A 19,837-nucleotide genomic window follows, 5' to 3' on the forward strand; every position below is an offset into this window, starting at 1 on the left:
AAGCCCCACTGCCTGGTTGCTCCTAAACCTTGCTGGCTCAGGGCTCTGGCAAGCTCTCACCTCACGCCGCATGCAGGATTTATCTGCTTTCTATCTCTTCCCTATGACTGGAGCACAGATGCCACTCTCCTGCCCACAGCGCTGCATTCAGCTCGACCTCACTGTGCCACATTGTCCCTATCCTCCTCCCACCCCACTTCCAGGCATGCGTTAGGTCCTCCTCCAGGCCACCTTGGCTGCAGCAAGACCCAGCTGCATGGATGAGGCTGGGGGTTAGAGTCAGTCTGAGCCTTCCCCCCAGCCAGCATAGAAGTGTGCTTGGACAATGTCCCACACCATCAGGAGCATGCCCAGGAGACGTGCTTCTCCAGGGGCACCCCCAGGATGGCTGAACCGGGAGGTGACGTCCCCATCCCAGGGAGAGGCAGGTGAGCACTGGGAGAAGGGCATCGGGGCTGAGACACAGTGCAGCTCTCCCACACACAAACAGGCAAAGAGCATGTTTGGGGGGGGGCTGCTGGTTGACTTGCCTTCCCCAAGCCCCCATCCTGGCCACCTCAGTGCCGTCTGTGCTCCCCCACCCCTGCCCTCCCCTCCTCCATCAACTCCAATGTTAAGAAAGCTGAGCCGGAGGCAGTGCTGAGCCGGATATGCAGCAACTCCCTGCATTCCTCCTTGTGAGTATCTCACTCTCCTCTCCTGATGCCTTCTGAGGAGACGGATGGACGGACAGACAGGCAGCACAAGGTGGACTCAACTCTCCTAATCGCCCAGCAAAGAGGGGGGAGGAGAGGCAGGCAGCCTCTTCCCACACACCCCTTCCCCATCTTCTGTCCTCAGCCTCTTTCCCCCCTCCTCCCTCTCCTTTTCCTCCTCCACTTGGGCCACGATATTCTCCAAAAGGGAAAAAAACAAACAAACAAAAAAGCTGCTGACAGACAGGTGAAAGGAACTGGGAAATGCAATTACATCAGGAATCCCGCAGAGATGAGGACTCAGCAGAAAAAAAAAGAGAGAGAGAGAAAAGGAGAGAGCGAGCGAGAGCAAGCGAGAGGATCTGGGCTGCTCTGCCGCACTAGGAGACAAGCTCCGCCAAACAGATCAACAGCCGAAAAGCTGCCCCCAGGCAACCCATTCCGATCCCAGGATGGGACAGAAAGCAGGAGGCCCTACCGGACAGACGGACAGACGGACGGGCAGGCGGAAAGGGCTGCAGGCGGGAGGGGGAGGGTGGTGCGGCTGCCTGGGAACTCTCTTTGCAGACCCCCCCCAGTTCCCTCAAGTGTTTCTTTGTGCTTTTATTTGCTTTCTTCTCCCCCCTCCTTTAATTCCTCCTCCTCCTTCTTTCGTTCTTTTCCAAGCCGCGAACACAACCTCTTTCCTCCATGCTGGTGCGTGTGTGTGCGCGATGCCAAGCGAGGGAGCAGACACATAGGTTACTGCCGGACTGCGGCCGCGAGGGGCTCGGGCACCAGTAACGCAGGACCGCGGGAGCGAGGGAGAGCAGGGGAGGGCAGGACGGGAGAGCGAGCCGCGGACATCCCCAGCTCCGGGGCAGCAGCGGCGCGGGATCCCCGGCCGCGCGGCACGGGGGGCCGCGGGGCGGCCACCGGCATTGCGGGCGGCTCGGAGCGCCGGAGAGAGCTGCTTGGTGGGCCGGGGTGTAACAGTGCTCTCTCCTCCCCCTTCCTCCCTGCCCTCCTCTCCTCCCTCTCTCCTCTGCCCACTCCCTCGCTCTGCTCCCCACGATCTCCTCCGTCTCTCTGGCCCTCTTTCTCTCTCCTGCCTTCCCCTTACATCTCCGCCTTCCTACTCCCTTTTTTTCCCCTTGCTTTTTCCCTCTCTCCTCCCGGCACCCACCTCCCCTTTCCCCCATCCCCATTTTTCACAGGGGCTTTTACTTTGCCAGGACGGCACCTGGTGAAGCCACAGCAGCCACCACGGAGAGGGTGCAGGACCCACCGCCGGGCCCACCGTGTCCCCTTGCCGGGGCAGCCTGGGCCCCCCACGCCCCCCGCGGCCCCCCCCAGGGGTGCTTTGCCTGCATCACCAAGCCGCCCGCCCTGCAGCCCGCGTCGCCCATCCTGGCACCTGCCTCTGCTGGGTACCTCATGGAGAGCAAGAGCTGCAAAGGGGATAGCCTGCGACCGGCTCTTCAGTGCAAGCACTTGGTAGAGAAGAAGACGATGACCAATCCCACCACAGTGATCGAGATCTACCCAGATACCACCGAGGTGAACGATTACTATCTCTGGTCCATCTTCAACTTTGTCTACCTCAACTTCTGCTGCCTCGGCTTCATTGCCTTGGCCTACTCACTGAAAGTAAGTACTGAGTGCAAGGCATGGCACGGGGGGCTGCCACGAGGGGAAGCATTTTGGGGCTGTCCGTGTAAATCAGCTCTATGCCACTGAAGTGAGTGGAAAGGCATTGGTTTCCACCCACTGGGGACTGGGTTTGGGAGAGCCAAGGAGACTTTCAGAGCTGGGAATGTTGCTGTGCATGTGTCAGGTGCTTGGACTTGTTCTGGTGTCCTCAAAGGCTGCTAGATACCACCATGATGGGGTCGACAGGCAGGCAACACAGGTTCGGCTCAGCTCGTGTTGCGCATGAAGGCACCAGCACTCTGTCCCTTCTTTAGGGGCATGGAGACCCTGTCAGTATGGGGTCTGGCAGCATTGTATTCGCAGCCAAAAGGAGCAAGCAGCAGCTGGACAGAGTCCCCAGCACCTGGCAAGTTGCAGGGGGGAGAGGCTGCCAGGGCACAGGGCAATCCTAATGATTTGCTGTTTGCCCTCTCTCTAATTAAAACATCAGAGGAGAAAGTGGCTTGTGGTCGGCCCTCCCCTGAGCCCATTAAATCACCAGGCAAGCCCTGGAGATCTTTTCAGCATGGTGGAAAGAAGCCTCAGTAGCTGAGGAGGTGGTAGAGAGTGCAGAGGGCTTTGCACAACACTGTGGCTCAGGAAAAATAATTAGACGTGTTGATGGAGGGAGAGTCAGCGTGGAGAACAGCCCACAAAAGGAATGGGACTGGGTTAGTCCAGGGCTACATAGGATGCTTGTTGCAGTCCACAGTGGCTGCTTACCCTAGAAGTGAGGAGGGGGTCTAATTCTCAGCAGCCAGCATTGTCGTACGCTACTCTGATGGTTCTGTTTGCTTAGCCCTTCCTGGGGGTAACCCTATCTCCTGAGTCCATGAAATGCTTCTGCAACTGTTCCCTGTAGCTGCAGGGGGAGAGCAGCCTGGCTGGGCTGCAGGATTTCACTGCTGGAGCACTCAGCCAACAGGCAGGTTCCCAGCATCTGTCAGGAAAGAGGCTTTCGTTTCCTTCTTTTCAGCATAAAAATTAACTAAATATATATGTAAAGAGTCCCGGGCCTCCTGCGTGGCCCTAGTTGTGGCAGACTTTGGGAGGCCTCAGGGACAATGCTCCAGCTGATTTGTTCTGGCAGGCAGCATTTAGATGAAGGCCGGTATACGTACGGCTTTCATCACACAAAAAGATCAATTAACCTCATCTAACTCCCGGGACTGCAAATGCCACAGCACTGTGAGGAGGCTGCTTCCAAGCCTTCCCACTAGCAGGGTCTCTAGCAGAAAAGCTCAGGGTCAAGCCTCCAGACCTCACCAGTGGGATCCCATAGCCCCACACTGGGTGATCTGGCACAGTGCCACGTGCCTCAGTTTCCCCTTCTATGATACAGGGAACTGAATGCTCATCTGCCATCCATGCAGCTAAACCCAGGGCTGTCTGTAAGAGGCATTTAATGCCTGAAATTATGCTGATGCCGAGCATTACCACAAGCAGGGCTGACCCAAGGGCAAACCCAGTGAGCAGCAGCCTAAAAGAAGGAGGTTTCCCTTAACATCACCAGTGCTTTCAGGCAGCTACTCCAGGAGAAGGAATATACAGGCTTCCTCCTTTTTTATGTCTTCATTTGACTTTGCCTTAATGATTGGAGCCTTTCCCAAGGAAGTCATGGCCACAGTGGACTAAGAAAACGTTTTGTGTCATTGGGACGTGGTAGATATTTCTGTAGAAGTGATTTCTTGATTGCAGCCAGTGGCACGGGAAGGACAGCCTGAGAACTAGACTGACCCATCCCAAGGGGACAGGACAAATGAGGCCAGTTTCCTACAAGGTTTTAAAAGGCTCAACTCTTTGCTATCTTTAACACGAGGAGGACGAGGCAGTGACCACTTCTGTAACACTGAAGGAAACTAGGGACTGAGCCTTACTATAGGGGCAAATGCTTGGGCTCAGTCTGCAAACACCTGAAGTGCATAAACTCCAGTGCAAAAAAATAAAAGAACTAGCAAAGAGGGAATTTAACAGGGTTGATTAGCTTGGAATGAGGGAAAGGAGAAAAGAAGATGGCTATGAAAAGCCAGCGTTACATTTTGGACTGTAGGAGCAGTAATTGATCGGCTGCGGTGGTGGTCCATGCGCAGATGCAGAGACTGGCTGAACTGAGCTGAACCAAGCAGTGTTGAACTGATGGTAGGAGGAATCCTGCTCTGTTCTTAGCCCTCTCTGTCAGCTCTGCCCCCACAGCAGAGGGAGAAACAGAAACAAAATGTCCCGTAGAGCCCCCAGACGGGGCTAGCAATTGGCAGGAGGGACGGTGAGTGCCAGAGACAGCGTGAAGCCCCCTCAGGCTGGTACTGCGAGAACTGGTGGAAGAAAATGGGACTGCTGTGGAGGTAGTAGGTCTGTTCTGGGGAAGACTTGTGGGAGGTAAGGAAAGACAGCATGTTTTCTTACTCTCGGCTGTGGCAGAGACTTCTACAATACCCCAGCCGTGGCACTCTGGTGTGTGTGCGTGCATGTGCCTTCGGGAGCCACCACCAGATGTAAGGGTCATTCCCACCCAGCACTAGTGTTGTCTCTTTTACTGTCAATAAGGTTTTCCCAGAAGTTAAGAGAAAGCAGAAGTAAGGAATGCACTGGGAAAGACGTCCCTTTAAAAAGATGTTTCTTGTTCCTCTGCAATCGCTTTTAAGGACAATCCGGTGGCAGATATTTAAATTCCAGTCCTTCTAGGGTTCCTATACTTTTCAGAGAACAAGGAAGGTCCTGTAGGGAGGGATAAGAGAGCAGCAGCACTTAAGCCCCACAGGGCTCATTCTGGGACCCCCTCAAGGAGGCTTGTCCTTTGAAGGCAGAGCTCTTGGCCGGAATAGCATGGATTTCCTAGCTGAACTGTAATCAACGCATTGATAGCACTAGGTTCCCAGATTATGGTTATTACATTTCCTTTAAATAATTTAAACATTTAGAAACCACAAGAATCATTGTTTTCATTATTAGAAATAGTTCTTTCAATACACTGCAAAAATAGTATCTGCTTTTGTCAAAATCATACTGTTAATAAAACAGTAGCTATATCATGCCCCTAGTCCATGAGATGTTTCATTATGCACCTCAGCACACCCTAATATTCCCACCAGTTTCAACAGCATAACACACATACTGAAGTTTAGATGTGCACTTATGTACTATGCTGAAACAGGATCTCTGAGCCCACTTTAATATTGCATTGAAAATACCTCATTCTCCATGCCCACCTTCACCTGTTTCAGCCACAGCTGTGAAAACAGTAGCTCCATGTCTGCTTGTCCTCTTGTCCTGGGATGGACGTGAGCTACAGATTTCTAGCTTTTTTTCTTCATGGAAATGCATGTGTTGCTATTTCATTGTGATAACAATTTTACAGAAATGTGCCAAAGAAATATGTCAGCACCTGCACCAAAGAATTTGTGCTCTTATTCAAAGAAACATATGAAGTCAGGTGAGTGCAAAGCTTATGACACCCAAGCCAAGTACGGTGTGTCAAAGACATAGCAGCCAGCTGCTCTGAATAATGCTGTGATGGCACACCTGGTTTTTATTTACACCCATGGTGGGCAAGATCCTCGGCAGACATGGCTTTCTGGACTGCAATGGAATTGCACCAACTCACTTATCCCTCTGGGGGTTATTTCTAGTGTCCTAGACTTCTCAAGGTCAGCGTTACGGAGTGCAAGCAATGTGCTTACATGTTACCGCAAGTGCATGTTCGTGGGAAGCAGAGATAAATAGCAGGACTAGGAAAGTTAGAAATCCTACAGTAATACTAATATAAGTTCAGCGCAAATACTAGGGTCACTCCAACAGACATGTTTGGGGAAGATTTTGTTGCTTTTGATCAGAAGCAAATTTTGTGGCTTTGGCTTTTTGCACCAGATATTCAGCATACTGCATCCCCCTCCTCTTTCCCACCTCTAAGCAGTAATGAATGATGCATCAGTGCTTGGTGTTAGGAGATCTTGCTTCAGTCATTAGGAGGTCTGTCTCAGGAGACCACTGGGGAAAGCCAAATCTTTCTCAGTACCAGTTATGCTATGAGGCAGTAGATCAGAGAAGCTGGGATCTGAGACAAGTCATATTATGGGAGCCTAATTTTGAATGTATAGAGATCAAGGTGGCAAGAAGCCCTGCCGCCTTTTTAAGTCCAACCAGCAACCCATGGGTTTGCTTTCAGAATTTTTCCTTCGTTGCTGCATTTCCATGCAGCCACCCTTTTCTGACATCAAAAGACATCAAAAAGATGCATTACAGCAAGCTGGTGGAAGGTGCGAGGTGCGAATTCCCGCAGGTGCAGTGTCTGCTTTCAATGGGAAATGTGGCTACATTCAGTGATGGAGAGAGATCTCTGACACATGACAGCACGTTTTTCCTTGCTAATAAAGAGCAGTTTCAGTGGCCCACCGAAACAGACAGGCAGGGGGAGCAGTATGGCGTAGCAGGAGGAGAGAGTGGGGGGTCTCTGGAAATCTGAGCTCTCTTCCCTACTCTGTAAGTGATCCCTAATATACAGCTTTGGGAACTTCTGCTTGGCTTCCTCTCTTGTTGCTTCTTGATCTTCTCTTTTGGGTGGAAACAGGCTGGCACAAATATGTAGGCAGTTATTAAGCTATAGAAGCAGTGAGGCTGCGGTACCTGGCCCCTCAGACAGGCTCTCCGGCTGCTTTTTGGGAAGAGTAATGGTTTATGGAAGTAAGTGAAACCAAGGGGCAAAAGCTGCTTCTCAGCCAGATGACACAGGTCCTAGTAATAGGCATGAAGAAGATATGTGGGCTAGAGAGCCCTAACTGATTCCTACAGCAAGTAAATTCAAGGATCCCCTCCAGAGCAAAAAGCTTCCTTACAGGTAGGGAAGCAGAGCTCTGGGGGAAATGGGTTTATAGCCTCACCAGCCTCTTCCCAAAGCATACATCTAACCAGCTGCGGGCTGAATACTAAAAGCCAGGCTGCCTTAAATACAGCCTCATTAGACTTGTTATCAACAAACCATTTGTCTCCTTCTGGAAGCTGACGCAGCACTTGGTACCCATGCAGCATGTTCCCCGCTCCTAAAAACAAGAGGGGCTGAGACCAGAAAGCAGAGAAACGGTAGGTTGAAGAGAAAGGAAGGAAAAGCATCAGGAAGATGCCAAAAGCTCGCACATAGCAGACAGGTCGGAGAGAGATTTCCAGGTGGTAGATAAATATAGACGTGGAATAGGACTGAAAGACAGACAAAATAGGTGAAGGGGGGAGGAACACCTCGCCGGGAAAGCCAGAGGGAACACTGAGCTGGGAAGCCACTGGCACAGCCCCAGGGGGGAGAAAAGGCAGCAGACGCTGGGTGGAGAGAGGAGAGAGAGGCTTTGGGCATAGATGCCCTGGAGACAACGGAGGGCAAGGGGAACAGCTCAGAAGAGGCAGACAAACAGGAACAGAGGGAAAGGCCACCACTCCCTATCACCAGTGGGAGAGGGCAGGAGCAATGTTTGCATATTAAAGCACCAAAACAGCTGTGTGTCATGAAAGGCTGAGTATAGAATATGAGGAGGAAATATAAACTGCCAAGCCAATTCAGAACTAAAGATCTGCCTTTTCTAGGTGGATTTCTTCAAAAGAGTCAACACATTGTGCTCTGGGGTGCCTGGTGGAACCCCACAGGTGCATGATAACTATCCTTATGCATCAGTCACCTCAGTGCTAAACAAGGTAAAAATCCTAAAATATTTTTAGGCAAGATGAAAAGGGGCAAAGTGAGGAAAGACAGTCTGCATCTAAGGAAACACCAGATCTGGATTCAGGGATTTTTGTCTTTTCTTCTGGCCTTGTGACCTTGGAGACCTTTCCCTCTCCAGGCGTCACCCCCTCTGGTGCACAAGGAGGCAGCTCCAGGCCTCCCAAAAGCACTGTGAGGACTCACTTGCTCTTGTTTGCCAGGTGCCAGGACATTATGGCCGATGATGGTCACAGAAGCATGAAAATAGAAAAAGATGAGGCTGGGATATGAGGAAGACAAGCATCTCCTTAAGAAGGACAGAGCAAGGAAGGAACAGGAACGTGTCTCAGCTGTCTAGGAGAGCTCCTCCTACAGAGACTGAATTTGATGTCGCAGCAGGACATTAAGGGGAGATATCCGAGAATGTGCTGGGGACGCAAGCCCAGGCCAGAGGAGGTGAAGTCAAGCTACAGAGAAGTAGGAGACTCAGACTGCAAGTGAAACAAGAAATGTCTTTTCATTACATTTTCGTACTGCAGGAGGCCTGTTTGGAGCCTATAGGCTTGACTGCAGTACAGATGATAATGGACAATAACTAACGATTTGGATAAAAGTGACAGCTGAAGCCACAGAGTATATGGGAATATAATTAAGTGGGAGAGGAAGGGGCCAAGGACAGGACATGGAGGAACTCAGTGAGGCAGGGGCAGGATGAAGGAGCTACACAACCCAGGCTGAAACAGTCAGAGAATACTTGGGGGAAAGTCAAGGAGAAGAAAAAGGTCAGATGAATGAAAGGCAGCATATAGCTAGATGAAGCCAAATACAAAGCTCCCCCTGCATTTACTCAAAGGAGATGGGCCACATTACCTCCTCAGCGACAACGCTCTCCAACTGCAGAGAACGGCAGGGAGTGGGAAGAGCACAGTGCGCCGCAGAGGTTCGCAGGAGCAGGCAGATGGGGCCAGGCCATCCAGAGAGGCAGGAGAAGGGGGCAGTTGTGTCTCTCTTTGCAGAGAACAAGGGCGCATTGGGCTCAGAAATAAGGGTGAAGAAGAAGCCAGAGGTAAGGTGGAGGAGTGAGGAAGATCGGTGAGGGGACATCTTACTCCATATTAATGTCTGGGCACAAAGAGAAGTTGGTGAGAATTTACAAAGAGGAGAAGGCAGAGGAGGGAGAGAGGCTGTGAGAAGGGTGCTGAAGGTAATAGCTTTCAGAAGGAGGAGAAACGGGATGGACAAAAACTGAACTGGGAGAAAAGGTGAAACTCGCTCTAGAAATGCTCAGCAATACAAGAACTGGAGCTGGAATAAAGATAGAAAGGGAGAGCTAAAGAAAAGCTGCAGGCAGGCACCAGGCAAAGGAGACAGCAAGGTTAAAAGCAAAAACAGTGCCGTGGTCAGGAAGGGCAGAGGGAAGGGGAGGCTGAGGGATTAGAGATAGCAGGCGAAGGCAAGGATGCAGGAATGCTGCCGAAGCAGGGCATGGAAAAGAGCTAAAGCACCAGTCACGAGTGAGAGTCGGTATCAGGTCAGAGAGGATGCTTAGAGCACTGGGAAAGAGCCAAGCAGGGAAATCAGTGCCATGGGGAGCAGCGCAGGAGAGCCAGGCAGCAGGGAAGGGAGAAGCCAGAGCCAGGCGAAGGAGGCAGTAAGGTGGATGGAAAGCTTGGTAGCCCACCCATGCCAGTCCACTGGAGACATCTGTGTCTCCCTGGCACAGTGGAGCTGAAGGCAAAAGCAGGCTGCAGGAGACAGGTAGAGACCTCTCCAAGATGCACAGTCTACATTTGGTTCTGCTTAGCTGTCACTTGAGGGAACATCAGCAGCAGGTATTTGCTATGAACGCTGAGGCCCACTTCTCTCCTCAGGCTTCCGGCCCTGCACCAACCAACCAGTCCACCTGCTCCCAAAGCACAGGGAGGAGATGCAATATTTGCAACACATGGTTTGCCTTTGGCAGCCCAACCACTGTGAAGAGGCAAGTACATTAGAGATTGCTCTTTACTTAAGAGTCCACTGGAAGCATCTTTAAGGCCTTATGACCTGAATTCAGTGCCCCTGTTGCTTTGCACATCTGGGCTGAGACAGATCTATGCATGGTGGGCTCACCGAGCACAGACCTCTGCATTTACCTGGTGCATGAGGAGGTGCTGGCTGCCCAGCACTGATACGATCAGGGTTTTCAGGAGGACACTAAATCTGCACAATAATTTCAGAAGTGAGTCACACTGGACACAAAGCTGACACAAAAGGGCACATGAGCTCCCAGGCTCCAGCCTTGGTCCCTTCTCCAAGGTGGTCTCCACTACTGAAAGCATCATCCAAACATGCCATAAAACCAAACACAGTCTGGGACTGTGCTTGACAACTTGACAACAGGATATATATCACTCTGCCACTCTTCCTGGTATCCTTTCTGTACCAAGCAGTAGTGAAAATGCTCTTGCTGCTGCACAGCTGTCTGCAACAAGCCCCCTACCTCTGCCACGTTCATTGGTATATTCATGAGAAATCCTACTACAGTGGACTGGAGACTGGGCTCTCACCTGTCGCCTCTCCCAGCATGATGATGCAGGTCCCTTGAGGCTGCAAACGAGCAGGATGTGCAAGGCCTAGGGCACCTGGATGACAGCCCTAGCACCAGGTTTTGCTTAGAGCCCTGCAAAGACGACAAGCAGCTCCCAGCAGCTTTCTCAGCCTGGTTTTTTTGCACAGGGACAGCAACAGGCCCCCGCAGAAAGTGGCTGCACACTCAAGGGCTGGATGCTTGCGAAGCACTCCATGCGGGCCAGGATCACCAAGTGCTCAGCACCAGCAGCACCACAGCTCTCCTCTGGAGCTTCAGGCACCTGCATAGGCCTGGCAGACCAGACCAGCCCTAGCTGCATGCTCCCAGAAGGAGGGCAGGATGAGAGGAGAAGGTGGGACTCCAGGATTTAATACAGAAAAGGAAACAGAGGTTTTCTTTTCCATCCTTGCCAATGTGACTGATAAGTGCAGGCTCTTGCATGCCATATGCAAGCAACAGCCTCCCTCCCCACTGTGCGTGATTAATGAAGAGCAGGAGGTGTCTGTGCAGAGAGTTCCTCACTGGGATGATGAAGGGGAGGATTGCTGCTGTTAGAATGGAGGGGATATTGCTGGAGGATCTGAAACACCTTGTGGCCTTTGGGAGTCCAGTGAGCTGGCATGGCCCAGTGACTCTCCAGGACTGAGGGATTTCCTGCCCTTCCCCGTGTTCAGCAAGCAGCATCAGGCTTTCTGGACAGCACTGTGGCTAAGCGCTGCAGGAGGGTGAGATAAGTCACTGAGATGCAACCTGAGTCCTCTGCAGAACGTCTTTGGAAGGCTCCTGGTCAGTAAAAGCCTTTTCGTATTTTTGGGTAGCACTCTAGCACTGACTACAGGTTTTCACAGCTTGCCATCGACATCTAGTGTTCAGCGGGAGCACACTAATGTGCTCACACTCCCAAGAGCAAATACAGGGTGTCAAGAAAGACACAACCCTGCTGCCTGAAGCCTTCCAACAACAGAGCAGAAAGAGCACAGGCACACGCTGCCATGCTGCACCATCCCAGGGATGCCCCTGCTGTGACACTAGAAAGAGAAAAGAGCTAAAATCTACATGCCCTTTGCTCCAGCTACTGGCAAGGATGCATTGCGTGTCATCTGTAGGAGCGGTTTGGTGATGGGGACACATCGCTTCTAGGAATGGATGGAGCACATCCCCAATCTGCTGTGCTCTAAAGTGCCAAGCAGTTGCTGGCTGGTAACGCCACTGGCTCCCTGGCAGCCTGGTGGAGGCAGGGGCCAGTCAGCCGCACAGCCGTGCAAGATCATTACCCATCTGCAGAGCTTCCCAAGCTGAGCCCATGAAAGTCACAGCCTCTAAGATAATGAACACAGCAGACCGTGCTGTTAGGACTGAAAGCCGCCAGTGCTAGAGACACTACATAAGCTGCATAAGACCTGCAAAAGAAGCTCATTAACCCAGGACTATTTAATATGCTGGAGGCTTGTGTGCAGCCCTTGAACTGCAGTAGGATCCAGTGCCAGGTTTTGCACGCTCATCCCCTCACTGCAGACAGAGGCACACAGATACACACCAGAGCCAGCTTTCTTGCTATCCGATCAGGAGACCCAAACCCCAGCATTTCAGAGCCAGGCTGCAGATGTTACAATGTGGCAGGAAGGATGTCCCAGCACCCAGCTTACTGGGGAAGCAAAAGGAGCCACGCACATAGAGTGCATGACAGCAGTGACGATTAGTTCCCTTGTGTATGTAGAGCTTGGAGTTGTATTCAAGTTATATTCCATGCCCACATGCATTATACTGCTTGGATTCACAGGCCCAATCCGTAGCAGAGCCCAGATATGAACCTGAGGGTATTTTACAGTGGGAGAATTTGGATCCCAGAGCATTAAAATGGAAAAATTTACATGTCAGCTGCTGTATGCTATACAAGCACCTTTCAAAGTGTGCACCTGCCTTGAGTAGTGTGAGTGTTGCTTGAAACCAGCGTGCTTTTGTCTTTTCATGCATCTCCCAATTGTTTTTTGTCTCAGGTCCGGGATAAGAAACTCCTCAATGACTTAAACGGAGCAGTTGAAGATGCCAAGACAGCCCGGCTTTTTAACATCACCAGCTCAGCCCTTGCCACCTTCTGTATCATCCTTATCTTTATCTTCCTGCGATATCCACTCACTGACTACTAGAGTGAGGCCAGCAGCAACAACAGCTGCAAAATGCCTCTACACTGAAAGCGTCTGCAGTTATTACCTGTAGCAAGGACACAAAAACAACACTCCACCTTGACTGCAAAAAAAAAAAGTAAATACGTAACTAAAAATTAAATGAATTTATCAGCCTAACTAAGCATACCCTTCCTGCCCCCAAACTGTATGTGAACCACTGTAGGAAAGGGTTTCATTGTACATTTGTGCAGGGAGAAAAAACAACAAATATCTGTTTCATAATAAACAATAAAACTGTGTGACAGCAGTGAGCAAAACCTAGAGCTAAACATGACTCGAGCCAATACGCCTAGATAGGTAAACTGGCCGCAGCAGTACAGGAGGAAGAGCAGCCACGGAAAACATGGCCCAGCCGCTAACGTTTGGTGACCAGCTGGGCCGGGGGCTTGAGGCACCTCCTAGGACCTGTGAGCTCTGATTCAGAGCTGGAGGGAGGAAGGCAGCTGCTGAGAGAGAAACTTGACAATCAAGGCAGGGCTGACACAGAACATATCAGACATGTTCAGACTGCTCTCCCCTGCCCCAGGCCCCCAAAGTACCTGCTTTTTTTTTTTTTTTTTTTTTTTTTTTCCTTCTCTGATACAGTTCTCTGTTGAACTTTATTCAACGGCTGTAACAACTTACACTCCCTGGAGAACTGAATGTTAGAAAAGTTCATACTAGAGAACCCCAAAGGCTCCAGATAAGCCCCAAAGAGTTAAAACAGATGGAAAATATGAAGGATTTTCCTTGGGATCTCCTGGCACTGCTGAGAATGTAGACCACATCTGGAGAACTTGCATAAATCCTGTGAACTGAGTGCTACTGTATTTCTGTAAACTGTCAATAAAGATACCTCTGATAACATTGCTATTCGTTAATTCCTGAGATCATCCTCTCCTCTTTTGACTTATGCGTGAATCTAGAGACAGAGAAAGGACTGAAAAACCTTGCACAGCTCTACTCTGTCCCATACCCACCATCATGGGGTAACTTGTCCATTCACTCTGGTGAGCCAGGATGAAATGCACAGGATTATTCAGTGTACTAAAGCTTGTTAAGACGGACGTTTGCATTTCTTGAGTCTTTTAGAAAGTAGGGCTGAGCTGATGAAGCATACAGCCAGCCTAAACTCAGCAGGAAAAGATGCCAGTGCCATAGCCAGCTGATGTGCTAGCTCCTTCCTCAGAAAAGCTGGGCTCCTAGTTCCAACAGGCTGACAAGGTAAAACGCGAATGTCAATAGCTGCTGCTTAGGAGAGATTTAAAGCAGGAATGAGGGATGTTGCTGTAGGTTGGGGCTGCAAGCAGCCATAAAGGAGCGTGCATATCTAGATTTAAGAGCACAGGCATCAACGACTCCTGCGACGGCCAATCAATTGCAAACAAGCAAACGTAGCTGGGGAGGCTGCCTCTACTTCTCCTGCTAGGACTAACATTTATTATAAAAATAAATAGCTGCAGTTTGAACCTGCTACTACCACAGCACTTTGCAGACTATCAATAGCCAGCTTTCAGAGATGCCGTGCATTTGCCGTTGAATGAAGCAGGTGCTCAGACCCCTTCCCAATAGCTATCTGCAGTTATGTGTGATGCTTCAAATCAACAGAGCCTTACATGAAAAAACATGCTTCTGAGATTGGCCCCAGGTCACAAGACAAATGAATGGCAAGACCAGGACTAAAATATAACCTTTCAGATGCCTGACCCTTTATCTAATCTCATTTCCCACAGCTACCTCATCTTTTTCCAAGTGTAAAATAACCTTCTCAGTGAACTGCAAAGCCAGTCTGTTTTCTTTTTTCTTCACTCTGTCTGTGTGCCTGGTTAGCCAAAGAAAATACAGGATTTAGTGGAAGGGTTATTTCCATTATTATATTCTAGTAGGTACCAACCTAAGACTGCCAACTTTTACATAAGAAAATAAACCAACTGCAAATCAAAATTAAAGCACAGAAGTTGAATCATCCTCGCAAGGAACTATTAGAGACCAGGATGAGGCTTAATAAAGGCAGACTCTTCCCGCTTTGCCTCCCCAAGCACCCTAGCAGTGCTTCGCTGTTCCCCTGCAGCACCTGGTACCAGTTACAACCAGCGAGAAGACACCATATTGGGTGGACTTGGCTTTGTAGAGTCTAACAGGTCTCTGTCTCTTCTTTGTGGCTGGCCTCCAGAAGGGTAGGACTTTTCCTCTTGCACGTGGGGCTTGGCTGTAGGGGTCCATTTTGCTTTCTAGCATCAGGTCCTCAAAGTTTGCCTCAGGGCACGAACATCCACAGGGAGAGGAAATCTGAGGGTCTCGTACGCTGCCGGAGCCCCTGACACTCCTGCCTCCCGGGACTGCTGGAGACGGAGGGAGAGGTGGAGGCTTGTGCCATTGCGTCTGCTCCAAGCACAGCAAAGCAGCCGCCCCTTTGCGGTAGCTGCCTCGAGCCCGAGCCGGGGACCCGCCGCAGAAGGCGCAGCGAGGAACGGCACCCCACATCCCCCGGCCTCCACGGGGCAGCTCGTCCTCTGTTCGGGGTTTGGTTGAGCGCAAGCCCGTGATGGGGCGCTCCCCTGAAACCCCACCGCGGTGTCGCCCCCTTGCTCCTCTGAAACCGCCGGGGCAGAACGGGCGCCGACCGCCAAGGAGTGCACTGCCCCTGCCCCGGCCATGGCCCAGGCAGCGCAGGGTGGCCATGCTCGGCGGCCATCTTGCGCCAGGGGGCCAGCAGCGCCCCTCAAAATGGCGGCGCCTCCCTGGCCCGCGCGAGGCCGGCTGCCCCCCCGGGACACATCCCCGGCGCCGACACCGACACGGGCGCGGAAAGGCAGCCCCAGGCATCGGCGGTGCCTCAACGCAGCCGGCGGCCGCGACAGGCGGCCTCGGTCTCACGCTTCAGGTCGCCGTCCAGCGACAGTGCCCACGGAGGTGCCGCTGCCTCGGGGAGGGCTCCCGGTGCGCATCCGCACAGGTAAAAGGCTCCTTGCGATATTACACACTGCAACCGATCAAGAAGATCCTTTCTTCTCTTTTTTTTCTTTTTAAGGGAACAAGGGAGAGAAAAGGAACAGCCAAATAAGACAGGCAGGTCCTTTAAACACTGCTTTTTTCTTTTTTTAAATTGCTCGGGAAAATTCTGGAATTTCAGGTTTTGCCAATGTTGACAGCGAACGCGACAGAAGGACCGTTTTCAGGGGCGGCTTCGCTGCCTTTTCACTTCTGCCGCTCAAAACTTCCCAGAGATGTCTCCAAATCGCACCTTTTTTGGCTGCGAAGACGCAGCCTCTGTCGCATTCAGCAGCAAAAACCGAAACCGAGCCGGGGCGGGGGGGGGGAGGGAAGGAACAGTCAAATGCTTGCGACGACTTCTGGTATCAGGAAGAAATGGTGGCCACATTTCCACGTAAAGACATAATTTTACTCTTTCAGGGAAGTTAGCTCGACAAATTGCTCAGGATTTCTTTTTCCTTTCTCACTTGAGGGGGAGAGAAGGTGTGTGACAGGGGCTGGGGGTGATTATTCCCCCGTTGTCAACATTTGTTAGACTGTGTCCAAAATGCCACGTCTGGTTTTGGGCCCCCCCCTGCTATGAGGGCCACAGCGATCCTGCAACCCGGCTGCGGGACCAGGGGCTCGATCAAGAAGTTTTGGCCACCAAGGGACTCTTCAGTTTTTGCTTTTGTCAGAGAGAGGTGGAAAGGCTGCAGGGTCAGGTGGTCCCACCACACTCCTGGGTTGCCAGGGTTTGCTTCCACCACAGTAAAATGCTGCAGAAAATCTGCACGTCTCTCGTGGGTATCTCCCTTACCTCTGGGGTGTTAGTGATGAGGGTGAGTTCTCACTAGGTAAAAACAAAAAAGTAAAATCTAGCTTTTCTGAGCAAGGAAGAGAAGCTCTTTGTCTCTGCAGAGGCTGAAGCTAAAATTCCTGCAAGAAAAGCACTTCCCAAAAGCCATACTGCCAGAGACAGGTAGAGGGCCCCCTTAGACTACTCCACGGGAGTCCCAGGAGCTGGGCTGCTCTGGCTTGCTGTCCATCTCGAAGGCCTGTGGGTGCCAGGAGAAGGAGGAGGTGGACTTTTCCCTCCGGGCTTAGCTGGGAGCAGGGCTCTGCGCCCATCCGCCCCCTGAGCACCTAGGGCCTCCCAGCTGGCACCACACAGGAAGCCCCAGCCTGCAAGTGCTGCTCACACCAGGTTGTCTCCCAGCTGCTGGGAAGGTGCGAGCCACCCTCTGGGAAACAAGCTGGCTTTGGAGAGGATTTGTGCAAGACGTAGTTATGGGAAGAGGGTGGCTCCTGTGCTGTGCAACCAAACAAGCAGGGTTGCGGGAATACAGCAAGTCCAGCTCCTTCCAGCAAGATTAGCATGTTTGCATGAAGCCTGATACATGCACCTAGGTGACGTCATGTGCGATACTGCGCATCGTTACACATTTACCACTCCACGCTGGCAGGGAGAGGCGTTCCTGGGACTAAGTCACACAAGGGCTGTACATCATTCATGTGTGCAAATAAACATAGCTGCAGTTACACAACCTTGGCCCAGCTGTTCTCCCCAGATTCTGCCCTGGCCACCCTCCGCTATTCAGGGCTTGGTGATGCCAGTTTGCAGGCACCGGCTCAAATTCCAGCTAGGGTAAAATGGCTTGGGTTTACTACCCACATGCTCTAAGAGCAGCAGATGTTATCTCTCAAGTCTCTCACGTCTTGGGGTTATCGGTATTAAATAGGACAAGATGGGGCTCTCTGCTTCTAGCTAACTTGAGTAACCACATTCCAGCTCAGTGCAGGCATTTTCTGGTTCCCACGATGGGGGTGAGCTGACTGCCTGTGTTTTCATATCAAAGCCAAGCGTGGTGAGTCTGTGCTGAAGCAGCCTTCACCCTGGATACCTGAATTACAATTGCAGGAGCATGCAAATCGCCGCATTGTTTGCATTTCATCCCTGCTCTTCTGCAAGGCGTGTAAATCACTAACAAAACCCGGCACTGAGCTGTACCATTATAACCCTGGCTCTCCTTCCTGAATGCAGCACTCCCCCAGGCATCATGGCATCCGTATGGCCTCTGTTGTGCTGCATATTATTCGAGACGAGTCTGTGATGCAGTGTGGTCCAGGAGGTAGGGTCGTGCTGCTAGCAGGATGCAGCTCTGGCCTCTCTTCCCAGCCGTGCACTGATCCCCTGGGTGACCTTACTGAAGTCACTTCACCTCCATATTTCCCCTCTAACTCTCTGTCTCATCAGCTGTTTGCTTCTTCAAGCAGGAACTGCATCCTCTCTTAATCTTGCCAGGTCCTGATCTTGCTTGGGACCTTGGTACTACAGCAGTCTTGAACTGGTGCAATCACAGCAGCTGGCAGATATAGTCTGGGTAGGGGAAGAGAGTGGGATGTTGATGGAGCCATCTCTTCCTTCTTCTCCTTCCTTGTGCCCTAGCACTCTTGTGCAGGATATGTGCTGCGGGTGGCATGGCTAACACTGCACAAACTCTCCATCCAGACTGTGGCTGCCTGTAAGTCCTGCTAAGGGGAGGGAGGGAAAGGCACAGATGGCAGCAGATGCTCTAATCAATGAAAATGATTTAAGCAAAATGCAAAACAAAAAAAAAAAAAAACAGCAAATGGTAAACAGACTAACAAAACCCATCACAGAGGTAGAAAAAAGATCCTCGACCTAACAGAATCCTTACCCCTGTACAGAGCCTAACTCAGTGCTGCCTTTTGTGTTGGTGAAATTTTTTTCACATCCCCAGTTCATAGATGGAGAAGTGAGTGGAGAAAAGAAGACGGTGCCTTGCTCTGGAGTATTGGGTGGTGATCATTTTTTAAGACTGGGATCTGCTGAACAAAAGCCTCTGGCCCTGCCCTCTCACTCCTCCCCTCCCATACACATCTTTAAAGGTGTGAATATGCTCTCAGACAGCTTCTATACACACCACTGGCTTAGCCCAGCTTCCCAGGGCCAAGCTGTCGACTGGCATGGAAGCATTAAGGGGGAAAGAATCAACATGCTTAATGGAGCTGAGGTGGTTACTGCAAACAGCTAGCTGCTGCCAAGGGGGTTGGATCCTCGAGAAAAATTGCTGTGTGCCAGGTACAAAGGTCCTCATTCTCCTCCCCTCCCATCCCCTGACTTTGACCTGTGCTCTGTACTATCCACCATGCCCCAGATTTGGCACAACTATAAGCTTTTGCCTAGATTTTCTCAGACATGTTCAGGTAGAAGCAGAGATAATTTATTCATTGTCTGATTTTTTCCTCTTTTTGCATTTGCCTGGAATGCCTAACAGCACAGTCAGAGCTACAGAACAACTGTTTCTACTGCATATACTTAGATGAATGGCGCAGCACGCAGACCTCTAGCCTTGTACTTCCGCAATTAATTGCATGGGAGCTGTTTTTGCTACATGCACACACAGTAATCTCTGTTCTGCAAGTGCTAAGCCACACTGTGCACATGCATATATTTTTATATGGGAAATTGAGATAGATCTGTGGCAGCCTTCTGTGTAAGGAACAAGGCTGTCTCTTAGTGCTGTTAGTGTCTTTAGTGTCTTTCGCCTGTTCAAGCACAGCAACTCTCTTTGCTAGCTGAGTGACACCATTTTGAGCTCTGTAGAAAGAAGGCGGCATGCAGAGATACACTGAGACCTTCAATGGGGTGCACTGGGAGCACTGCAGATGTGACTACCTGGGTGCATATGGATGGGGGCCAAAAGGGGTGGTGATTCACTTTTCATGGTATGATATACAACTCTTCACAGTCAATATGTTTTTTACTGACTTCTATTGGCTGCATTTTCATACCTAAAAAGCAGCCAAAAGCAGCACTCTAAACAGCACTGCAATCCATCAGAGTAGGTCTTGGCTGAGTAAAACTTGGAACAGCATTTATGGGTTTTTGGCAATGGGGATCCTGGAGCACCCCTTCTTCTGGGACCTCCGCACACCAGGCGCTATGACACCCACCAAGCCAACGACAAAACCCCACCACCTGCTGTCGGACTGCTCTGTGCCTCTTGCCGGGAGGCTGCAAGGAAGGTGGCAGCAGCATATGCAGCAGAAACAA

The 19,837-nt window shown here is 51.1% G+C and overlaps 1 protein-coding gene across 1 annotated transcript; it reads left to right on the forward strand.

The window, feature by feature from the left end:
* Positions 1-325: 325 nt before the first annotated feature.
* Positions 326-12,912, forward strand: IFITM10 (interferon induced transmembrane protein 10). The gene is made up of 4 exons (XM_062576340.1): positions 326-400; positions 541-677; positions 1,910-2,324; positions 12,616-12,912. The coding sequence occupies exons 1-4, from the start codon at positions 326-328 to the stop codon at positions 12,763-12,765; spliced, it is 777 nt and encodes a 258-aa protein (XP_062432324.1). The 3' UTR covers positions 12,766-12,912.
* Positions 12,913-19,837: the final 6,925 nt, after the last annotated feature.

This window comes from Rhea pennata, chromosome 5, assembly GCF_028389875.1.
Source record: "Rhea pennata isolate bPtePen1 chromosome 5, bPtePen1.pri, whole genome shotgun sequence".
In the NCBI taxonomy this organism is placed as follows: domain Eukaryota; kingdom Metazoa; phylum Chordata; class Aves; order Rheiformes; family Rheidae; genus Rhea; species Rhea pennata.

Excerpts from the sequence above, each read along its gene's own strand:
- IFITM10 (XM_062576340.1), top strand. The coding sequence starts at position 326 with ATGTCCCACACCATCAGGAGCATGCCCAGGAGACGTGCTTCTCCAGGG. Across the intron at positions 678-1,909 it reads AACTCCCTGCATTCCTCCTT|GACGGCACCTGGTGAAGCCA; the intron begins GTGAGTATCTCA and ends TTACTTTGCCAG. Across the intron at positions 2,325-12,615 it reads CCTTGGCCTACTCACTGAAA|GTCCGGGATAAGAAACTCCT; the intron begins GTAAGTACTGAG and ends TTTTTGTCTCAG.